General features: G+C 34.2%; 1 protein-coding gene across 3 annotated transcripts in view; it reads left to right on the forward strand.

The window, feature by feature from the left end:
* Nucleotides 1-18322, forward strand: part of LOC108753898 (trafficking kinesin-binding protein milt) — a 46209-nt gene that overhangs the window by 15049 nt on the left and 12838 nt on the right. Inside the window, exon 1 of one of the 3 annotated variants that reach the window (XM_018495863.1) lies at nucleotides 10596-11334. The exons of the other annotated variants lie outside the window; for them this stretch is intronic. Within the exon in view, the coding sequence (XP_018351365.1) occupies nucleotides 10845-11334 (490 nt within the window). The 5' untranslated portion in view covers nucleotides 10596-10844. Of the gene's footprint in view, nucleotides 1-10595; nucleotides 11335-18322 lie in introns of those variants that run through there. 3 annotated transcript variants of the gene reach the window in all.

Below are 18322 nucleotides of genomic sequence, written 5' to 3' on the forward strand. Positions count from 1 at the left end.
CTAAGATTAGGATATATAACGCAAAATCTGAACCACTAAATGCAAGTAAGAAACGTCGTTGACTTATATGGAATATTTCAGATCCTTACGGAAGATATTTATGCACAGTCAGGTCGACCGTTTTTATGATTATCGACGAATATGGGTGAGAAATGCATCCAAGATGTACCAGTCTATTTAATAATTGGTACATGAAAGTATTCTGTTCTCTCTCTCTTTCTCTCTACTGCTATTTCCATCGTCGAGCTTTTCGTCACTCCATCTCGCTTGCACGTATTTTATCAAAGGACTCCGAAACTAATTATATAGACAATTAGGTTCCGGTGAAAGAGTTAGTTTTCACACATGCTGTAGCTTATAATGCGGTGAAAAAAAATGTTATATACAAAAATGTTATGTACATATGGCTCAAATAATGGATATTTATGATGTGTATCAAAGGTGAATACAAGTTTTACACTTTTGATACACTACAAGAATTATCCATTATTTGAATTATGTGTATATTATATGTAACATTTTTGTTCACATTATAAGCTACAACATATGTGAAAATCAACTCATTTTACCGGGACCCAATTTTCCATATAATTAATGTCCTTTCATCGACATGTTGAACGCACACTTTGCTACCATAATTTAGATTTCTTGAATCGTAAAAGAACACAATATTAATTGGACACGTAAGAGCACACATGTACAAAGTAACAGAGTACGACGTGTTACAGATTTTATAGTGAATTATGTTCGTTCTCTTGTATAATAAATGAGTTTCTTCATTGTTTTGCAAAGGTAATTATGCCTACGCACATATTTATGGCAAATGTGCGTTTAATCACGCGGACTACTTTAAAATAAATGTTCACGAAGTAACAATATACCAATTAATAGAAAAAGGAAACACAAAAACATGCCTGAACTCTTCTATCTGTATAATCGAAGGAAATAATCGTCTGCACGTTGCTTATGCAAACGATTGTAGAATAAATTATAATATTTATAAATTTTATTAAACGTTTTTATTAATTTTAATAAGCATATTTCCTTCCAATAATTTACCCATTAATTATCTATTAATTGTTTATATGAAATTGTTTATATATATGATTCGTTTATGCAAAGATTTCATAAATAAGATAAATAAAGTATTATTTATTCGACTATTTCTCTAACAGATTTCAACTGTATAATTAATCTATTGAAGTTAATTAAGAGACTATTAACAGTGAATATATTCTCTAGATTAATTCTCAAAGTTAATGACTGCGGAAACAATATTCTATTCATAGTATTCGCGTTTTATCGTTGCGAGAAGTCTCTTCGTATATCTTCGAATGATCTTATGTCATAATTTGAATTCCTATCTTTCTCTCTTATTTCCATATCGGACATAGTTATGTTACTGCCAGAGGCTGCTCCGTTTGTCCATTTGCACAACTAATCACCGTTTTCCGTATTGCGTCCGAGAAGTAATAATGAGAATCCTCTCACAGTCACGCGGGTGGGACGCGCTCGAGATCGCATTGTTATCCGTAACGCATAGGATGCATCCTCTCTAACCGCTCCACTTTTCTCAGTTTTATCTTGTGTTGTCTCTTCACCTTTTCCTTGAACCATGCAAAACGGTGAAGTTTCACCGGACCAGAAAGAATGATACACCAAGTTCCTCCTTTTTTTCGGTTCTCACGGCGATTCCCTCATTCTTGTTTTCTGGCGTCGCTCATGATTTCTCCATTCAACCTTTCATCGCACCCGATGTAGAAAGTGTTCACTAGTTTGTCGTTCAATTGCGCTGTTCTATCTTTTCTGTTATCTCTTTGAGCGATTCGAGACGCTGCTTTTCTCATCGACTGAATAAGAAACGAAGAAATCAAATAAACTTTGCGATCCCGCGACATCGAAGATATAAGAAAACGTTTGTACATTTGTTACGGTTAATGATTTTATTCAATTATTTGCGCCTTAACCGTGAAAATATTTTATGACTTTTACATAGTATTTTTTTCAATAATAGGAGAAAATCGATTTTGGGTTCTTTATTATATTTTCTTTATAGAAACAGGGGATCTTTATTAGATCGCATGAAAGACAAAATATCATTTTATAAAACTGAATTTTTAAATGGAAATAGAGAACCGATTCGGATATTCTTTTGCTTCCACGTTTTATTTCTAATACAAAAAAGATTTATATTCCAGAGATTGTCGTAAAACTTTATATGAATCATTGATTGCATTACACAATATTTCTCAAGTATCATAAAATATTAATTATAAAATATAACTATATGCAAAGTTTCAGAAAATTTAATCTAAAAATTTAACAAATTGTTTACGCAAATCTATTAGGTTGCAAGATCTATTTAGGAAAATTTCATATGAAATATTTAGATATAAAATAAAACGCAAAATATTAACTTTCACCAGTTCATATTGAACAACAAATAGAAACGATATCTCACGAACAAGAATTGCAAATGCCATTTCGCACTTTAAGAATCGTAGCTGTCTGTTGATCATCCCACAAAGAGCATTGCTTTCTCAAGGAATATCTTCTAAGTGCTCTCGCAGTAGGTATCTTGAAAATGCCGGACGATTTACTAGCGTTTCATATTTGCTTGTTTACCCTCGATGATCAGACAATTTGACGAAATGATTCTCAATCCTTTTACTAGCCATGAAATATCAAAGAATTATCGCCTATTACAAAACAAATCAATCTTGACTAGGACGTCTGAAATAAGTTCATTTTGTTGTATAAACAACAGTTTACATAATTGTTTACAGTTGAAAATAGTAAACAGTACATTGTTATTTCTGAAAGGAGAATGCCAAGAAAATGTTGGTTAAAATATCTATAAATATACATAAATAAAAAATAACATATATAATATGTGTATATATATATATATATATATATATATATATATATACATAATATACATGTATAATACTAAAAAAAAATGTAATGTTTCAAAATAAATACACGGAAGGGAGATACTGCTTGTTAGAATAGAATATCTAAATATGTGTAAATAAAAATGATCTTGATAATGTATAAAATATTTTGAAAATAAATATTAGGCATCTCGAGGGTGACCAGATTAATCCGTTCATAAAGTTAAAGACGATATACTGTTAAATGGTCATTGCAACAACACGATATCCTTGATCTAATTCTTCTCACGTCACGTCACGTAACTTCACGTCACGTTAATTTGCCGTTTTCCCTGCATTGCGCACATATTTACTCGTATGTTTAATACATGTATACATTCCAGAGGAAAAAAGCCATTTTGTGCACATTAAACCTCAATTATTTCTGAAATCCAATGTTGGTGAAATTTGGTTGGGAGTATTGTTTTCAGCATCCAAAGATCTATAAAAAAAACATGTGTATGTTTAAAATAATGTTTTGCTGTAAACTAATATTATAGTTATGTAGAGATTCGAATGTTTGAAAAATTATACACTCATTATAGACCATCGTAATACATTACGAGTCTAAAAATTAATAATAGAAAAACATAAATAGTAAACCGTAAATAATAAGCAAATGGGCTAATCACAATCAAGAACGTAAAACAATAAAACACGAGCAAATAAAAAATTGATTTGCTTACTGCTTGCGTTTTATTGCTTACGTCGAGACTTACGTTTTCTTATGTATCATTAATGCCCGTTTCTATCAATGCAGTTCAACTTTAATCTCGGTTAACTCTTTATCTTCTTCTAGTTTTAAGAATAAGAAAAAGATGAAGAGTAAGTTGAACCGAGATTAAAGTTAATCCACATTAATAGAAACGAGCACAAGTTATTTGTATCAGACTAGAGATTGAGATTGAAATTGAAAATAACTTACCCAGAACAAAAAAAACCAATATCATGTTTAGTGAATTTTGCTTTTTTTAGATCAAATTCAATCTCAATCTCAATTTTTGCTATTTTAGGTCAATTCAATCTCAATCTCAATCTCTATTTTAACTGACTTAACTCAGCAGAAAACCGCAGTGTTAAATTTCATATTTCTAATATTCATATCAACGCACAGTGCGCTCTGAGTGCACATCCCGAACATGACGTCGACAAGCGTTTATCGCTTAGTTTATCGAAAATTGTCGCATCGGCCCGTCAACGAGAGCAACTTCCTCGTTATCGCACTTTCCTCGCTCGCTCACTCGCTCGCTGTCCTTCCGGCGCAGTGCGTTCAACGCACTCGCGCGGGTAGAAGCGATTCGATCGTTCGACCAATCGCGTTGCGGAGCCAACTTCAAAACGAACGCTCGCCGGTCGGTGTCGGTCGGCGGGTCGGCTGTTTCGCGCGGTTCGCTCCACGATGTGCGGCTCAGTTCAGTCACGCTCGTGCAGCCGCGACGTTCGTTTCGTCTCGTTTCGTGTCATGTTGTCCGCCGCGTGCTTGTCGCTTATTCGCGCCACGCGTTCACGCCCGCTTTCGTGAGGTTAAGCGCGCGGCGGCAGCCCGTTTAGCTTTCGTCTACACGAAAGACGCGACAAAAAGTACCGCTTCTTCCGCTCCACGGTACGTAACTACAACGTCGGGCATGCGCCAGGACCGAGCTGGCAGTCGCCGCCCGTGTCCGGATTCTGCAAGATTTTTCTCCGCGATGAGGGAACGTCCCTCCTTAGCGAGATGAGTCGCGTCTCCAGCGACCTTTGCTCGAGTACCGTTGTCACTGCGACAGTTATCTCTGTACAAACGACAGTTGGAGCTCCCGGTTCGGAGCATAACTCGATTGCATATACCCGGCACGCCTAGGTTAGGTCGCTGCAGAAGCAGCAGGAAGTTGGCCGTGAACGGATCGAATCCGCGCTCTTCTCACCTACGTTGCATCCCGTACGTGTCTCGAAAACAAATTATCGCTCTCGCACCGGATTATTCGCGATAATGAACAGTGTGAGGTAGAAAAAATGTCACGAGACCCGATTGCTGTGTTGATCGTGCGCTAGAAAGGGAAACGAGAATATCATTGTCGCGTATTGACGATTGAATAATTGGTGAATGATTAATAAGCCGCTTTATATACGTTCTCTAAATTTTTACAGATTTTTACAATGTAATTGATTTGAGGTTTTACCTTTGTATGATGGAATTGCCCGTTTCTATTATATATAATATAAATTAACTTTAATCTTGATTTAATTTCCTTCTTGTCTTTTTCTAGTTTTAATAATTAGAAAAGTATAATAAAGAGTTAATTAAACCAAGATTAAAATTAATCTATATGATTCATATATGTATATGAATGTCACCATTCACTGAAAATAATTATCAACAAATTGTTTTACACAGAACACGATTTCTTACTTTTTATTTAAGAAGTGATACTATAAAGGATCTCACACTATTCATGTAAGAAAAGTGGTTTCAGTTAAACAAGTACATGTATTTATTATTTTATCTTATGAGACGTTGACTAAAAATTTCCTGAAAAAAGTTTCCAGATGATTGATAATAATTGTTCTTCATTTTTAAAAATCTACATAAATTATACCTATTTCTGCATGGGACGAGTCACAGATTGCCGGATAATGACCTTTGCGGTCGACTCTGAAAATACGAAAGGGAGGAGACGATCTTTCACTCGGACAGTTTCGGGCGATGCAGTTCTCCGTGAAGTAAGCACTATTTCTGTCCCGTCTTTCCCTCGCGGCCTTGAAAGTCTCGGGGGATGACTTAACTCTACCCTCTACCCCACTGTACTTGTCTCTTCCGAGGGAGTTGCGTCGAATTCGTGCGCAGAGACGCGATTTCCGATTGTTTTTTACTTTTTTTCTATACAATGGTGGTTATTCATAGAACACAATTGATCCACTCGCGCAAAGCAGCCGTTAGATGTTAAATAGCATTCCTCTCGCATCAGCGATCACAGCGAAAAATTAAGTATTTTTATACCGTTACGCAAGAAATTATTTTTTTTCTCGCCGCTTCTTGCCGGTTGCACTGCATAATTAACGTTGCACATCAATTCGCGATTAATATCGATACCATTCGCGTTCGATACTGCACAAACGGAAGTACAAGTGACCGCAAACCGGTCGGAAGCTCCGGATATCTTCGATTCCGATCAATTTTTAATTTATTTTCTTTCCAATTTAATTTGAATCCAAAAAAATAAAACATAATTAAATACAGTCTCTACTATTTACAAAGATACATATTCGATACATTTGTATACAAATAGCTAAATACTTTTATCTTTTCTCGTATTTACTTTCAAACTTTAATTTCGAGTATTAATCTTTATAAATATGCTGAAAATTAAAATTGTATTAAAATCATTTCAAATAACAATTTTCTATTTACTTTTAAATGTTTATCTCAAGTGTCAAACCCCACGAGTGTAAATATGAATATATTCTAAAAATAGGAGTTGCGTTAAAATTGATAAAACTTCAACGAATATAATTTTCTTCAAGATACGATGTTAAATTAATAAAAATAACGCATTTGTATTTATTTTTAAATTTTATGTATCAATCCGCGGATATGAATAATGATAATGATTGTAGTCTGAAAGTTGGAATTGTTGCTTTAGGATTGTTGAAATAATATTTTAGCGCTATTTAGTGAACGTAGAATAATAAATCGAATAACAAACCTTGATGCAAGTGTGTCGAATATATTTTCTTTCCAGATATAATGTCACGTCATGAAGTAATGCTACTTGTACTAACAATCGTCAGTCATAAGATCTGTGTATTTACGTTTGTATTACCACCATTGTCACGCGTACTGGAGAGACGGTATTATATGCTATTCGTTGTAAATCTCAAAAAAGAGTACTCGAACCAAAAAGTACATCTCCTAAATTATGACATATAAATATTTATTAATGTTTGCGTTTGCTCTTTTAAATTTATTTAGTGTCAATTGTCTTTTAAGTCTCTTATTGATTTTTCGGATTTATATCGAGCTATGAACACAATGTTTTGCTGTTCTTTAAGTCGAGTCAGTACACGATTATATTCAGTATTTTATAGATCCTCATAAAACTCTTTCAAATTCTGAAAATTGCATGATTAATATTTAATCTACTAGATTAGATCAAATAAAAAAAATAAACGAAATATTTTTGAGAAATAATTTGATGCGCAAAAAATCGTTACAGTTGTATAATCTCTATTATTGTTTCTCTTGTAATCGATATAATTGTAATTTTTTTTATCTGCACTGTTTATCAGAAAATTGTGCGATGTATCGAGAAATGTTCTACTTTTTTTTTAATTTTTACTTTGTACGTTTTTGTTAGAGAATTTTTGTCGCTTAATATCCTGCACTTATCGTTGTTTACAGTTTATTTTTTAATGTAAGAGATCATTATCGACAATTTAATCGTTCACGATTTATGATCTGCATCTTGAAAATTTTGTCGTGCATGATAAACCTATGCGGAATGCGATAAAAATCACCAGCTGTGCGTTCTTTGTTCACGTCCCCACATATATTATATCTTTGCAATTATTCTTTTATAACTTCTCGGTGCTCCACTTTAATGCCTGTATAAACAGTTGTTCAATCTATCAGTTTTTTCACGTTGTATCTAGAGTATTGTCAAGACTACATCATTCAAAACTATCTTTAGAATGCTGTTGAACTATACCGTTGACCTATCGTTCATAGACATACTTTTACTAAGTACGTGGAGAATAAATTTTCTCCGTGCATGAATATATTTTATATATCGGTTAGAACGGTCGTTGATTTCGTCCTTCGCATTTTTTTAACTTTCTACGTAAATTATTACTCGGCTAATTATTGCATTAAGAAAAATTTCTGGTTGAAAATAAACAAACTGGAAGATTTTGATATCAACTAGAATTCTGGTTATCTTAACTAGAATTTATAAATTCTATTCAATTAGAAAATTTTAATTTGTTTATTTTCAATCACAATTCCAACTTGATTCTTTTTCCAATATGCGCAATGGAATATGACGATAACGATCATTAGCGTTAATCAATAGCATATCATTTGCAATAATCAGTTCGTTCATCTATGACGATAGCATGGAAATGCATGAAGTTTATCTGAGATAAAGTTTTAACCTGGCAATAACTTTTTTACACTGTTACTTTTACTTTAGTCGCGTACACACCTTGTTTGCATATAATTTCGTTCAGTGCAGCATTCGCCTTGAAAGCGGATTCGTTCGTATCCTTCCCTTCGTGCTTTCTTTCTGTTCACGAATTCGTGCGTCGCGCAGTGAAATCGTTTCGGAAACAAATTTATCATCGAAAACTAACGCCTTCGAGCGGCGAAAGCGCCGAAACGAGACGATCTTGTCGATTTAGGGCGATCGATCTTCCAAGCCGAAAATTATTGCAAAAGGAGATCGCCCGATATCATTCATTACCGAGTACACTCGGTCGAATATATAATGCTTATTTCTCTTTGCAATTGTAGTTTTTAAGTACATCCGTTCGGTCGCTAATGCCCGGAACCTCTTTACTTTCACGAATATTAACGAGATCTTTCCAATTGCGAATTATTTTATGTCATGTAATTATTTGATGTTTTTAGAAAAACATAAATTATCTCGGTTATAAGATTGGCGGCTACTTTACATTTGATGTAGAAACAGAGCAAGAATTTTCTTTAGTAACGGAAAATAATTTAATACAAATAAGCGAAGAAGATCATACTCGGTCAAACGGTCGAAAGAACGATTTTATCGAAGTATCTAAAAAATTAGTTAGATACAGATCTGAAAATAATTTTATTAGACCGTCAAAATAATTACGTCGGAACCTAAAGCTATGACGAGCAACGCTGCAGAAAGTTTTGACATTCTAATAACCAGTTTGAGCATCTTACATAATTATTTGAATGGTTCAACAAAATTATTTTCAGATCTGTTGCCAGCTAAATTTTTAAATACTTTAGTAAGATCGTCCTTTCCGCAGGGTTTTGATGTTTAACAATATTTGTGTGTGAATTTCTAGTTCAAGCAAACTGCACATCAATTATTTGTCGGTTTTATAAGACACAGTCCTTAACTGAAAGTAGAGTACATAATCGGAGTAAAATGATTTAAATTTAAATGAAAATAAAGAATGTTTTAAAAATATCTTTAACGTGCCATATGCACGCTCGTATGCTTTGAGTTAAATATACCGAAATAATCGATTGTCAAAAAGATTCCTCAGAGCTTGGAGACTATTAGAATAACCCGAATAAGTGTTTTCCGACATGCATAGACCTTGATTCCGCGTACAACTTTCAATCAGTGACTCGAGATAACTCCGATTATCTACAGTACGATGCTCCGATTCGATAAACTCGGGTTTGCTTCGTTTTACGTTCGTCACAGTGCAGTCAAGAGAACTTTTCTTTCTTACCTATTTCGATAGACGATATCAGTAACGCTGCAAACTATACCGCTCGCATAACATAATCAGCAATGTATTATTTAATAAATTAAGTTTGATTTTGTTGTACAAATTGAATTATGGACATTCTTAATTCATGAATTGATGCCTTTATTACTGTCCTTTGAGAAGAGGGCTTTCGCTATTAAGCTTATTCGTCTTATCATGACCAACTTCCGACCATATATCAGATTTGTAAATAACTATTAATTGCTCGTATTGCTTATTGAGCGAATTTCTAATCCGTTCTGATTAATCCTCATAAATTAAGCAAACATTTCGTCTTATCGCATTACGGTGTCACGTATCTCAAACATTAAATATGGTATCTTAAAGTTTCCGAAGAAATATTTTATTTAAAATAATAAAATAAAGAAATTATATACGATAAAGAATTTCACATTTACCATATTATCTTATTGATAAAATCTGTTTAATAAAATTTAAAAGATACATAAAATACATATATATAATAATTATACAGGACTCTTGATATTCAAACATTTAAAAGAAAACATGAAAGGCAAATGAGAGTCAACTGTAGTTAGTGGAGTACAAAATTAAATTTGGAATATATGATTTAATTTGCGCTTTACTAATTGCGTGTGTCTCTTATTTGTCCTTTATGTCCTTTGGATTTTTGAATAAGATTTACGTTATTTTCTAAATATCTTAAATATTTTAACAATGTCGATTTATTTATACATATTTAAAAATTAATTCTTACTCTTTCCTTTATATTTTTGTGTAGAATATTCCGGTTTTTTAAAACTATCATTGCGGAATTTAGAACGTATTTCTTTTAATTTTTGATTCCCGGAAAGAAAAACAACTGACATGCCATAAATCATTGCATTTCCTGATTCGCGATCGAGTTAAGCAACCGCCAGCACCAACGGTTAAAAAGTGCAATAGTTATGAGGAAAGTGCAATTTATGTTATACGTATATATATTTGTGTGAATTCCAGAATAAGTTTTTATGTGTCATTGAGAGATTAAAACTGTTTGAGAGATTAAAACTCGATATAATAATAATAATAATAATACCTACTTGTGGATACGATAATAAATATCGAACAATAAGTGAAAAATTCTCGGAAATATAAAAAATTTTATTATCACACGAACGCATGCTAAATTATTAATTAACTTTCGACATTGTCCAGAAAAAGAATCTGGTTATAAACAGTAGTGTAAAATACGAAACTAATTAAAAAACGACGATTAAAGAAAGTGTATCAGCGATTATACTTTTTGGACATAAATATATAATATATCGAATAATATGTCATGAGAGAGTCATGAGACGATATTAAAAAGATTAATGGAATGACAAAAGTGATCGAGATGGCAAGATTGAAAGATTAATTGAGAAAACTTCCATTTCGTATTGAGCTTGCTATTCAAGAGAGCTTGCAATACCCAACTTTCGTGGGCAGGATCATGTCAAGGTCATGAACAGCTCGACTCCCCTTCGCGCGAACAGCGACGCATCCCCGAGTCCTCTACATTCGCCTATTTATCAGCAAGATGAAGCTGTCCCGTCGACTTCGAGAGGAAGAAATGTCAGTTCTATTATCACTCACACTTTCGATAGTCTCGCGTTGGACGTTTCGTACGCCGGTCTCGGTGCAAGTGGAAGCGATCTCGTTGATTCCGGTAGCACACGGACGATATTGAACACTTCGTTGCGAGAGAATGCAAATTCTAATCTGCCACAATTCTGGGAGGACATTGGGGTGGTCGAGTATCTCGAGAGGAGACTCGGTCGACCCGACGAGAGCACGCCGGAGGAACGCGTCGCGACGCTCCGAGAAGTCCTCGCCGAGAGGACGGATATTCACGAGGGCGATGGTAATCTCTCGGACTTCCTCTTCCACGTGGCGCGAACCAAACACGGCAAGATCTACATAAGGGTTATTCGGACTCTGCTGTTGAATAGAGGTAAATGCTAATTCGGATTATATAACTAATCTATCACTGGGAAGAGAATCTGGTTGAAGAAGAACAAATCAGAATCTGGTTGAATCTACAATATTATAATTCTATTTGAAGTAACCAGAATTTTGATTGATGTGATCAGTATCTTTTTGGGGTTCTTTCATTTTCAATCAGAAATTTTTCTCAGTGATTTATTGCAGTTTTAATGCTCGTCGTATATCACGATATATTACACATTTTTTTATTGAAGAATTTTAGTATATCCGAATCTCTGTCTGTGTTTTGATATGCACTGTCAGTAACTGAAGAAAATTTATGTAGTGTACGTAACATATGAACTATAGAGTTCTAGTCTTGACAATGTATAGTGGAATACGATTTCTGTTGATTTCTTACCGTACATATCCTCAATATCCGCATCTTCCGATGACGCGTACATAAAAAAAACAACAATTTATTTAATAAGAAAAGCGTTCTTATTTCTCTCAAGGATACGTTGTAGCGTTTCGCTCACGACAAGATATACATTATCGATGTACTTATCGATAAAATGGTTCGAGATGTTACCAGGTTTCTTGATACATTAAAAAAATTGTGTTATATCCAAGTTGAAGTTTTTATACATAAAAGATATATGTTTCATAATATTAGGCTTTTCCTTCTCCTGCTATTATGGTTTAATTAATGATACGGACAAAAATGAAGAGGAGACGGCTTTTGACTTTATATAAAAAAACAAAAAAAATCAAAGTATTAATTATTTTTTATACATATATATAGAGCTGACACTTGACAATAATATCTGTTTAATATGAAAGATCCTATATGTAAGTACATATAAGTTTATATGTACAAAATAAAGTGGCTGCCTTCTTAGAACAACATGTACGAACAATACCGTAATTGGAACTAATTATAAGATTAAAGTCTAGGAAAAAAGATTATCTCAAAAAAAAAAATTTATAAATGTAAATAGAAATGTAGTTAGAAGGAAGAGTAGATATTTTATCAACAAAGAGTGCAAAGTCTTATTACAAAATTTGTATCATGGTGTGTGAATCAGTTTGATTAATCATAATCATTATTCGTAATTTAACAGTGTATTACTGCCTATTAATTAAAATTAATATCCAATCGTCCAGTATTACGCAATTATTTCATTCTTGATCTTAGCGCGTGAAGATAAACATCAGAGAACACACATAACTCATTAATTAATCCTTGAATCAATATGCGGCTTACGCTGCATGTGAGGTGGGGATTTGAAGTGTCCTGGATCACACGGATGTCTTAAAGCGACATCCGAACGACAGACGAACAACGTGTGCTTTACATAATATGCTGGATCGCAAGGATATACGCGATCGCGACGATTATGGGGAACAAGTTGCCGCTTCTGCAGGGCAAGATGCCCGAGATATCGGAAGATGCTGCTAATGTTACCACGTGAACAAATGATCGCTTATTGCAAGTACTTGGAGAAGATTGAGCATAAGCAAGCGTAGATCATTGGGATCGTCGAGAGCAGCGATCTCAAAGCGCATATGATAAAGAAACCGCAAGTAATCGAGGTGCATGTTACAGATAACGGTGTTTTCCTATGGTAAATGGTTAAAGGATATCGCAGCACAATGTAGGATATCACTTGTTAAGGATGAAAGGCCGAGGAGGAGACCCTCACATGATTACAGTCGAGCAATTTTAACGGCACTTTATACGATACATGCTTTATGGGGACAGATATGTTTTCTAGATTTACCTATGTGACAATATAGTAACAGATTAACTTTACAATACATGACAAATTGATTAATAATCATGTTGCTAGCCTTTTAAAACTCCCTTTTTTTTTTAGTATGTACTTTAAACGTAAGTTTAAACATTAAATAGAATTTTGTTAATTTTATTTTTTATTTTTAAATATGCAAAAATGATCTTCATATTTAATATTTGTTCACGGAATGGATGATAATTTCATGGAAGATACTTTTTTTACGAAAATAGGACTTACTAAACTTACTTACTATAATTTTAATCACTGTATATCAACGCATATTGTTTCAATTACGCAATTATTTCAATTACGTCAATTAAGGAGCGGTAAAACTCGACTGCTCGCATCAATGACATTTTATATCGCACTTAATAGAGGTGCAGCTAACAAAAGTTTACAGTTAACAAAGCATTATCATATCTTTACGCTTCACCTTTCCGGTTCTCTGGTCATGGGAAATTCGTGAACTCGTATCATACATTTATGCCCGTCTATCTTTTTATCTCTTCTCACAATTAACTTCTTACATGGCATTTTGCACGCGAATCATGTAGTGCGAGTTTCTTGACACCTGTCGCTTGGCATCTTAATTATAGTGTGTGTATCTTGCGTAGCCAAGAAGTTGATTTACATTTATTTTGCCACTGGAATATCTTAAGTACCTCTTTAAAACATGATTTCACCTAATTTGAGGTACTTCTAATAGTATGTCAATAAAAATATAAAAGTATGAGTATCAGAAAGTTAATTTTAACGCGAAGATACATTAATGCAGAATAATATTTATATCTGTCCTTTGATTTTGCCACAAGTAATTTTGTTTCACAATTAATATAAATCTTTGCAAATTAAGATATATATTATCTACACTTTTTTCTCGACTCTCATAATTCTTTAGGCATTTCGTAACTTCGTTTACATTCATTAGCAAGTAATATTTCTCTTTTTATTTGCCATTTTAGAAAGAGCTAGTAGAAACAGCAGTCAACTAAATATGAAAAATGTTGACGAGGAGAGTTTGTTTTCCTACTGGAAAGTCGTTTGACGACGAAGCTAATGGGAAAAAGAAAAAAAAAAGTGTCCCCGTGGCATTTCCCTCTCACGCACACAAACGAATTCATCGTATCCTGTATTGCGAGGTACCGTACGAAAATTCAATCTCGTGGCGACCTCGAACTATCGGTGTTAGCGCACTTCGAAAGAAATGTAACGCTTCGCGCGCGAAATTATTCGACACGCTCGAACGACCGATCGGATCCGCGCGACTTTCAAGGAGAACCAGCGTCGGCCGTGAAAACGTGAATTTCCACGGTGCGTTATCCCATTGATGCAGCGGGAGGCATCACTTCCTTGCGCCACTTCCAAACATTTAGCGTTTACGTGCGCTCAGCTTCCGCGACAGGGGGCAATTTTGCGACATTTGCCGTTGCACAGGATACGACGCGCACAATAGGTGGCATTATTGATCCCGACTTGATACGCTAATCCGTAACGTTATTCTTCTCATTCTTATCTCATAATTAGAGGATTATGATATAATGTAGTATCGCATTTTAGTCTTGAGAGATCCCTCGGCCGGGATGGACGTGTTTCCGCTCTGGGCCAGGTGTTGCGTCATTTCTGAAATTTTTTTATTAAATGGGATTAATTTTTTGCATTATATTAGTGGCCACGCAAATTCCGCATCGGTCATCCAAAGGAAGAAGTATCTTATTTCTCGAAAGACGCGATCCGACATTTGCGAGATATAGTGACATCCCAGTTGAAACTGGCTAAAGTTTATATTTACACTATTCTATTCTTTTACCTATATTCGCTTTTGCGCTACTAGCTCGATGACAGATATTTATTGTATTGTTCACATCAATACAGCGATGCAATAAACCGTCAAATTGGTTTATTTATAGAAAGGTCAGACCGTCATATCGCTTTCTAAATGCAGCTTCCCTTTAATGGGACCATTCCATTTTCCCTTTTATCGCATCTGTCTTAAATCTACTTTAAATCTACCATTCGCATCAGAATTCAAATTTCTGTTTATACTTCAATTCAATATTTTTTTATATTTTGTATTTTACAGAAAATAATTTAATCAAGATATGAAATATATGCATTAAAATAATAACTTATTTCAAGATCTTAATTGTTTCAAAATGCTAATACGCGATTCAGCTGTGGTATTCAAACTCGATTCTTATATTTGGGACCGTCTTAAGATATAAGTCAATCGCAAAGTCTTTTTATCGCAAAGTATTAGTATCTTAAGGGGATCCTAAAGCGAAGCTCGGACTCCAATGAAATCACCAGAGGTCGCGCCTCGCATCGACATGTTTTTATTATATATATTATCACATCAATATCTTACGCAACCTATGATACATGCAGTCGCATATTTGTGTCAATTTTCATACATATAACAAATTCGTCGCGATAAAGCATCTAAATCTAATTCTAAGAACTCGACGTTATTTATTCGTGTAAACTACGTGTCTGGGAATCACTATTTTGTACGTACAGATTGCAAAGCATTTATTTCAAGCAAATGTCACGACTTGACAGCTGAAACGCCATGTTTCACTAAGAAATGATAAAAAATATATTATTTTTGAAATTTTTGATTGTTCTAGGCGTAGACTCTACTTCCCAGACACGTATTAATGCATATATTTTAATCCTGGAAAAGGATTTTCGAATCGGTGAAAGAGAAAAGTATTTGTTATTATACAAAAATTACATGATTTAATCGGTAAAACAGGCGGCTTTAGGATCCCTTTAAGACGGTCTTAAACATAAGAACTTAAATATATGAATAGATTGTCTCAATATACATAGATGAATAAGATTGTGACTGGTCGTAAGTTATTAAAAATAGATTTCATATGTTGTATAAGATTGAATGTATATAATTTATTAATGTTACATTTAATTGACTTTTTGCACATTTTCTTAAGATATCATTAGAATACAGTAATCGAAAATAATCGTTAAAAAAGCGGAAAAAGAAAAAGAAAAAAAAAATTGAAGCTATCATTTATGTGAAATGCATGTTTATAAAACTAAGAGTGACGAAGCGGAAGCTATTAAAATAGGAGGCGATCCGATTGTTAATTAAGTTCCGAGCAATGCGCCAAGGTCGTGTCGGAGTGCATCGGGGTGCACCGGGGTTGGGAGGCGGCTTCCTTTACTGTTGGCAGGGTTGCGCGCGCGGCCGTTCCATTCCGTGATTCCATATCCGATGTTCCTGTTCCACGTTCCGTCCGGACGGCTCTTAAGATGGCGCATCGATCCTATCGCGTGACGTTTCGTCAGCTGCGATATCTCGTGCGCGCACAGGACGACGTCTCATCGCGGAGGATCATTCTTACGGCTCGAGATCGGCGCGAACGCGCAGAAACGGGAAAACGGGGTTCGATGCGCCATCACCACGTCGCAAAGCCACGCGTGCCAGCACTAGGGTGAATCCTCAAAACGTGACGTGACGTCACGTACACCCGCGGTCGCCCGCCCGTCCGCAGCCGGCTTTGCCCTCCTCTCGGCTCGCCTCGCCTCTGCGGCGGATTAACGCGTTGAATGGTAAATATCGACATGACAATAATTGCACGCACACCGTCGGGCATGAATTCACATTACCGGACGATGAATCGCAACTGCGCGTCAACGATCGGCGCGCAAGAGTTTAGTCGCGCGTCATCGCAAGTCGCAACCAGGCTAGACGTTCCGTCGTGTCTCTTCTTTTCTCATCACTACTCCGTTTCTCTCTTTCTCTCTCTAGCTTTAGCATCGCGGATATATTATTACGTGCTCGAGTTGTCTAAACGCTCTTAATAATTCATCATTTTCTTGACACTTGGTTATGAGAGAAAAAAAATCGCAGTTTAATGGAAAATGTGTACTTGAGATATAAATATTCTTATTTATACGCATCATTTTTACACGATTTTTAATATTTAATTACGTTTAATATTCAGTTTTATATTTTTGATTATAATGGAATTAGCGTATTTGTTTATTCTCTAATGTATTATACTATTCTTTTATTTTATTTATTATATTATTTTATGCTCATTTATGATATTATAGGCATTAAAAATATTATATTGCATTCCAAGTATGATTCTTTCAGTGAACCTGGCAGTTCTTATATATAAGTCTGAAAATGACAACATTGCTCGACATGAATTTGCGTAATGCTGATAAGAACGGCCTCGAATTAACGTCTCTTGATTACGTTAAATGCTCGTTTCGTCTTTTGTCACGCACAGAAACAATTTAAATTGCTGATCAGTAATAACTGCAAGTTTAATGTATCATACTCGGAGAAAATGACATAATAGTAGCAACTATATAATTGACAACTATACAAATTTTACGTATAAACTGATATACATAGTGGAATAAACTATTTAATATGAAATAGTTTATTTAATTCTCTACGTATATTAATTTTACATAGTATAAAACTTGTATAGTAGAATAGTTGTCGCTATTACTATGTTTTTCTTTAAGTATACAATATATATTAACCATTTTTGCGATTTATCAGTTTTTTATTTGTTGATTTTAACGCAACAAATTTATTAACAAAATCTGTTTCGTTGGATTACTAAATGAAAATTAACAGAATATGACTATAATATGATGATATTATATTTTTACTATTTCTCACCATGCATGAAAACATTTAACATTCATTTAACATTTTTTTAAATTCAATCATGCCTTTTGATCTCCAAATGACGTAAAAAAAGACATTTGAAAAATAGAAATAATTTGATTTGCATTTAAAAAGCTTCAATGTGTTTTGCTATAGAAATAAACGAATGTAATAAACAATGCATGCAAAAGTCGCGTATTGAAATGCGTTGGTTACATTACAAACTTCAGAAATAGGACACAAAACGACATGTGGCATTGATAACAAAAGTGCAGGTTTCATAATCCGATTATTTTGCAGTAGGTAGTTTGCATTCATGCCGTAAAAAGCAGGAAACTCGAAATGACATCTGATTGTTTACACAGTAATCATTAAAAAGTACGATGCCATCTTCTTTCTTGATCTTAAACGTGCTCACGCGACTCAGTGGCAAAAATTATAGACAACAATTTGAAATAACAACATTTATGATAAAAATTGATGAGTTTCTTAAAATTACGCATTAAATATTTTTTACAAAATCACGTACGTGTAGTTTTCTTTGGTTATTTTAATTTATTACT

Source organism: Trachymyrmex septentrionalis, unplaced genomic scaffold, assembly GCF_001594115.1.
Source record: "Trachymyrmex septentrionalis isolate Tsep2-gDNA-1 unplaced genomic scaffold, Tsep1.0 scaffold73, whole genome shotgun sequence".
In the NCBI taxonomy this organism is placed as follows: domain Eukaryota; kingdom Metazoa; phylum Arthropoda; class Insecta; order Hymenoptera; family Formicidae; genus Trachymyrmex; species Trachymyrmex septentrionalis.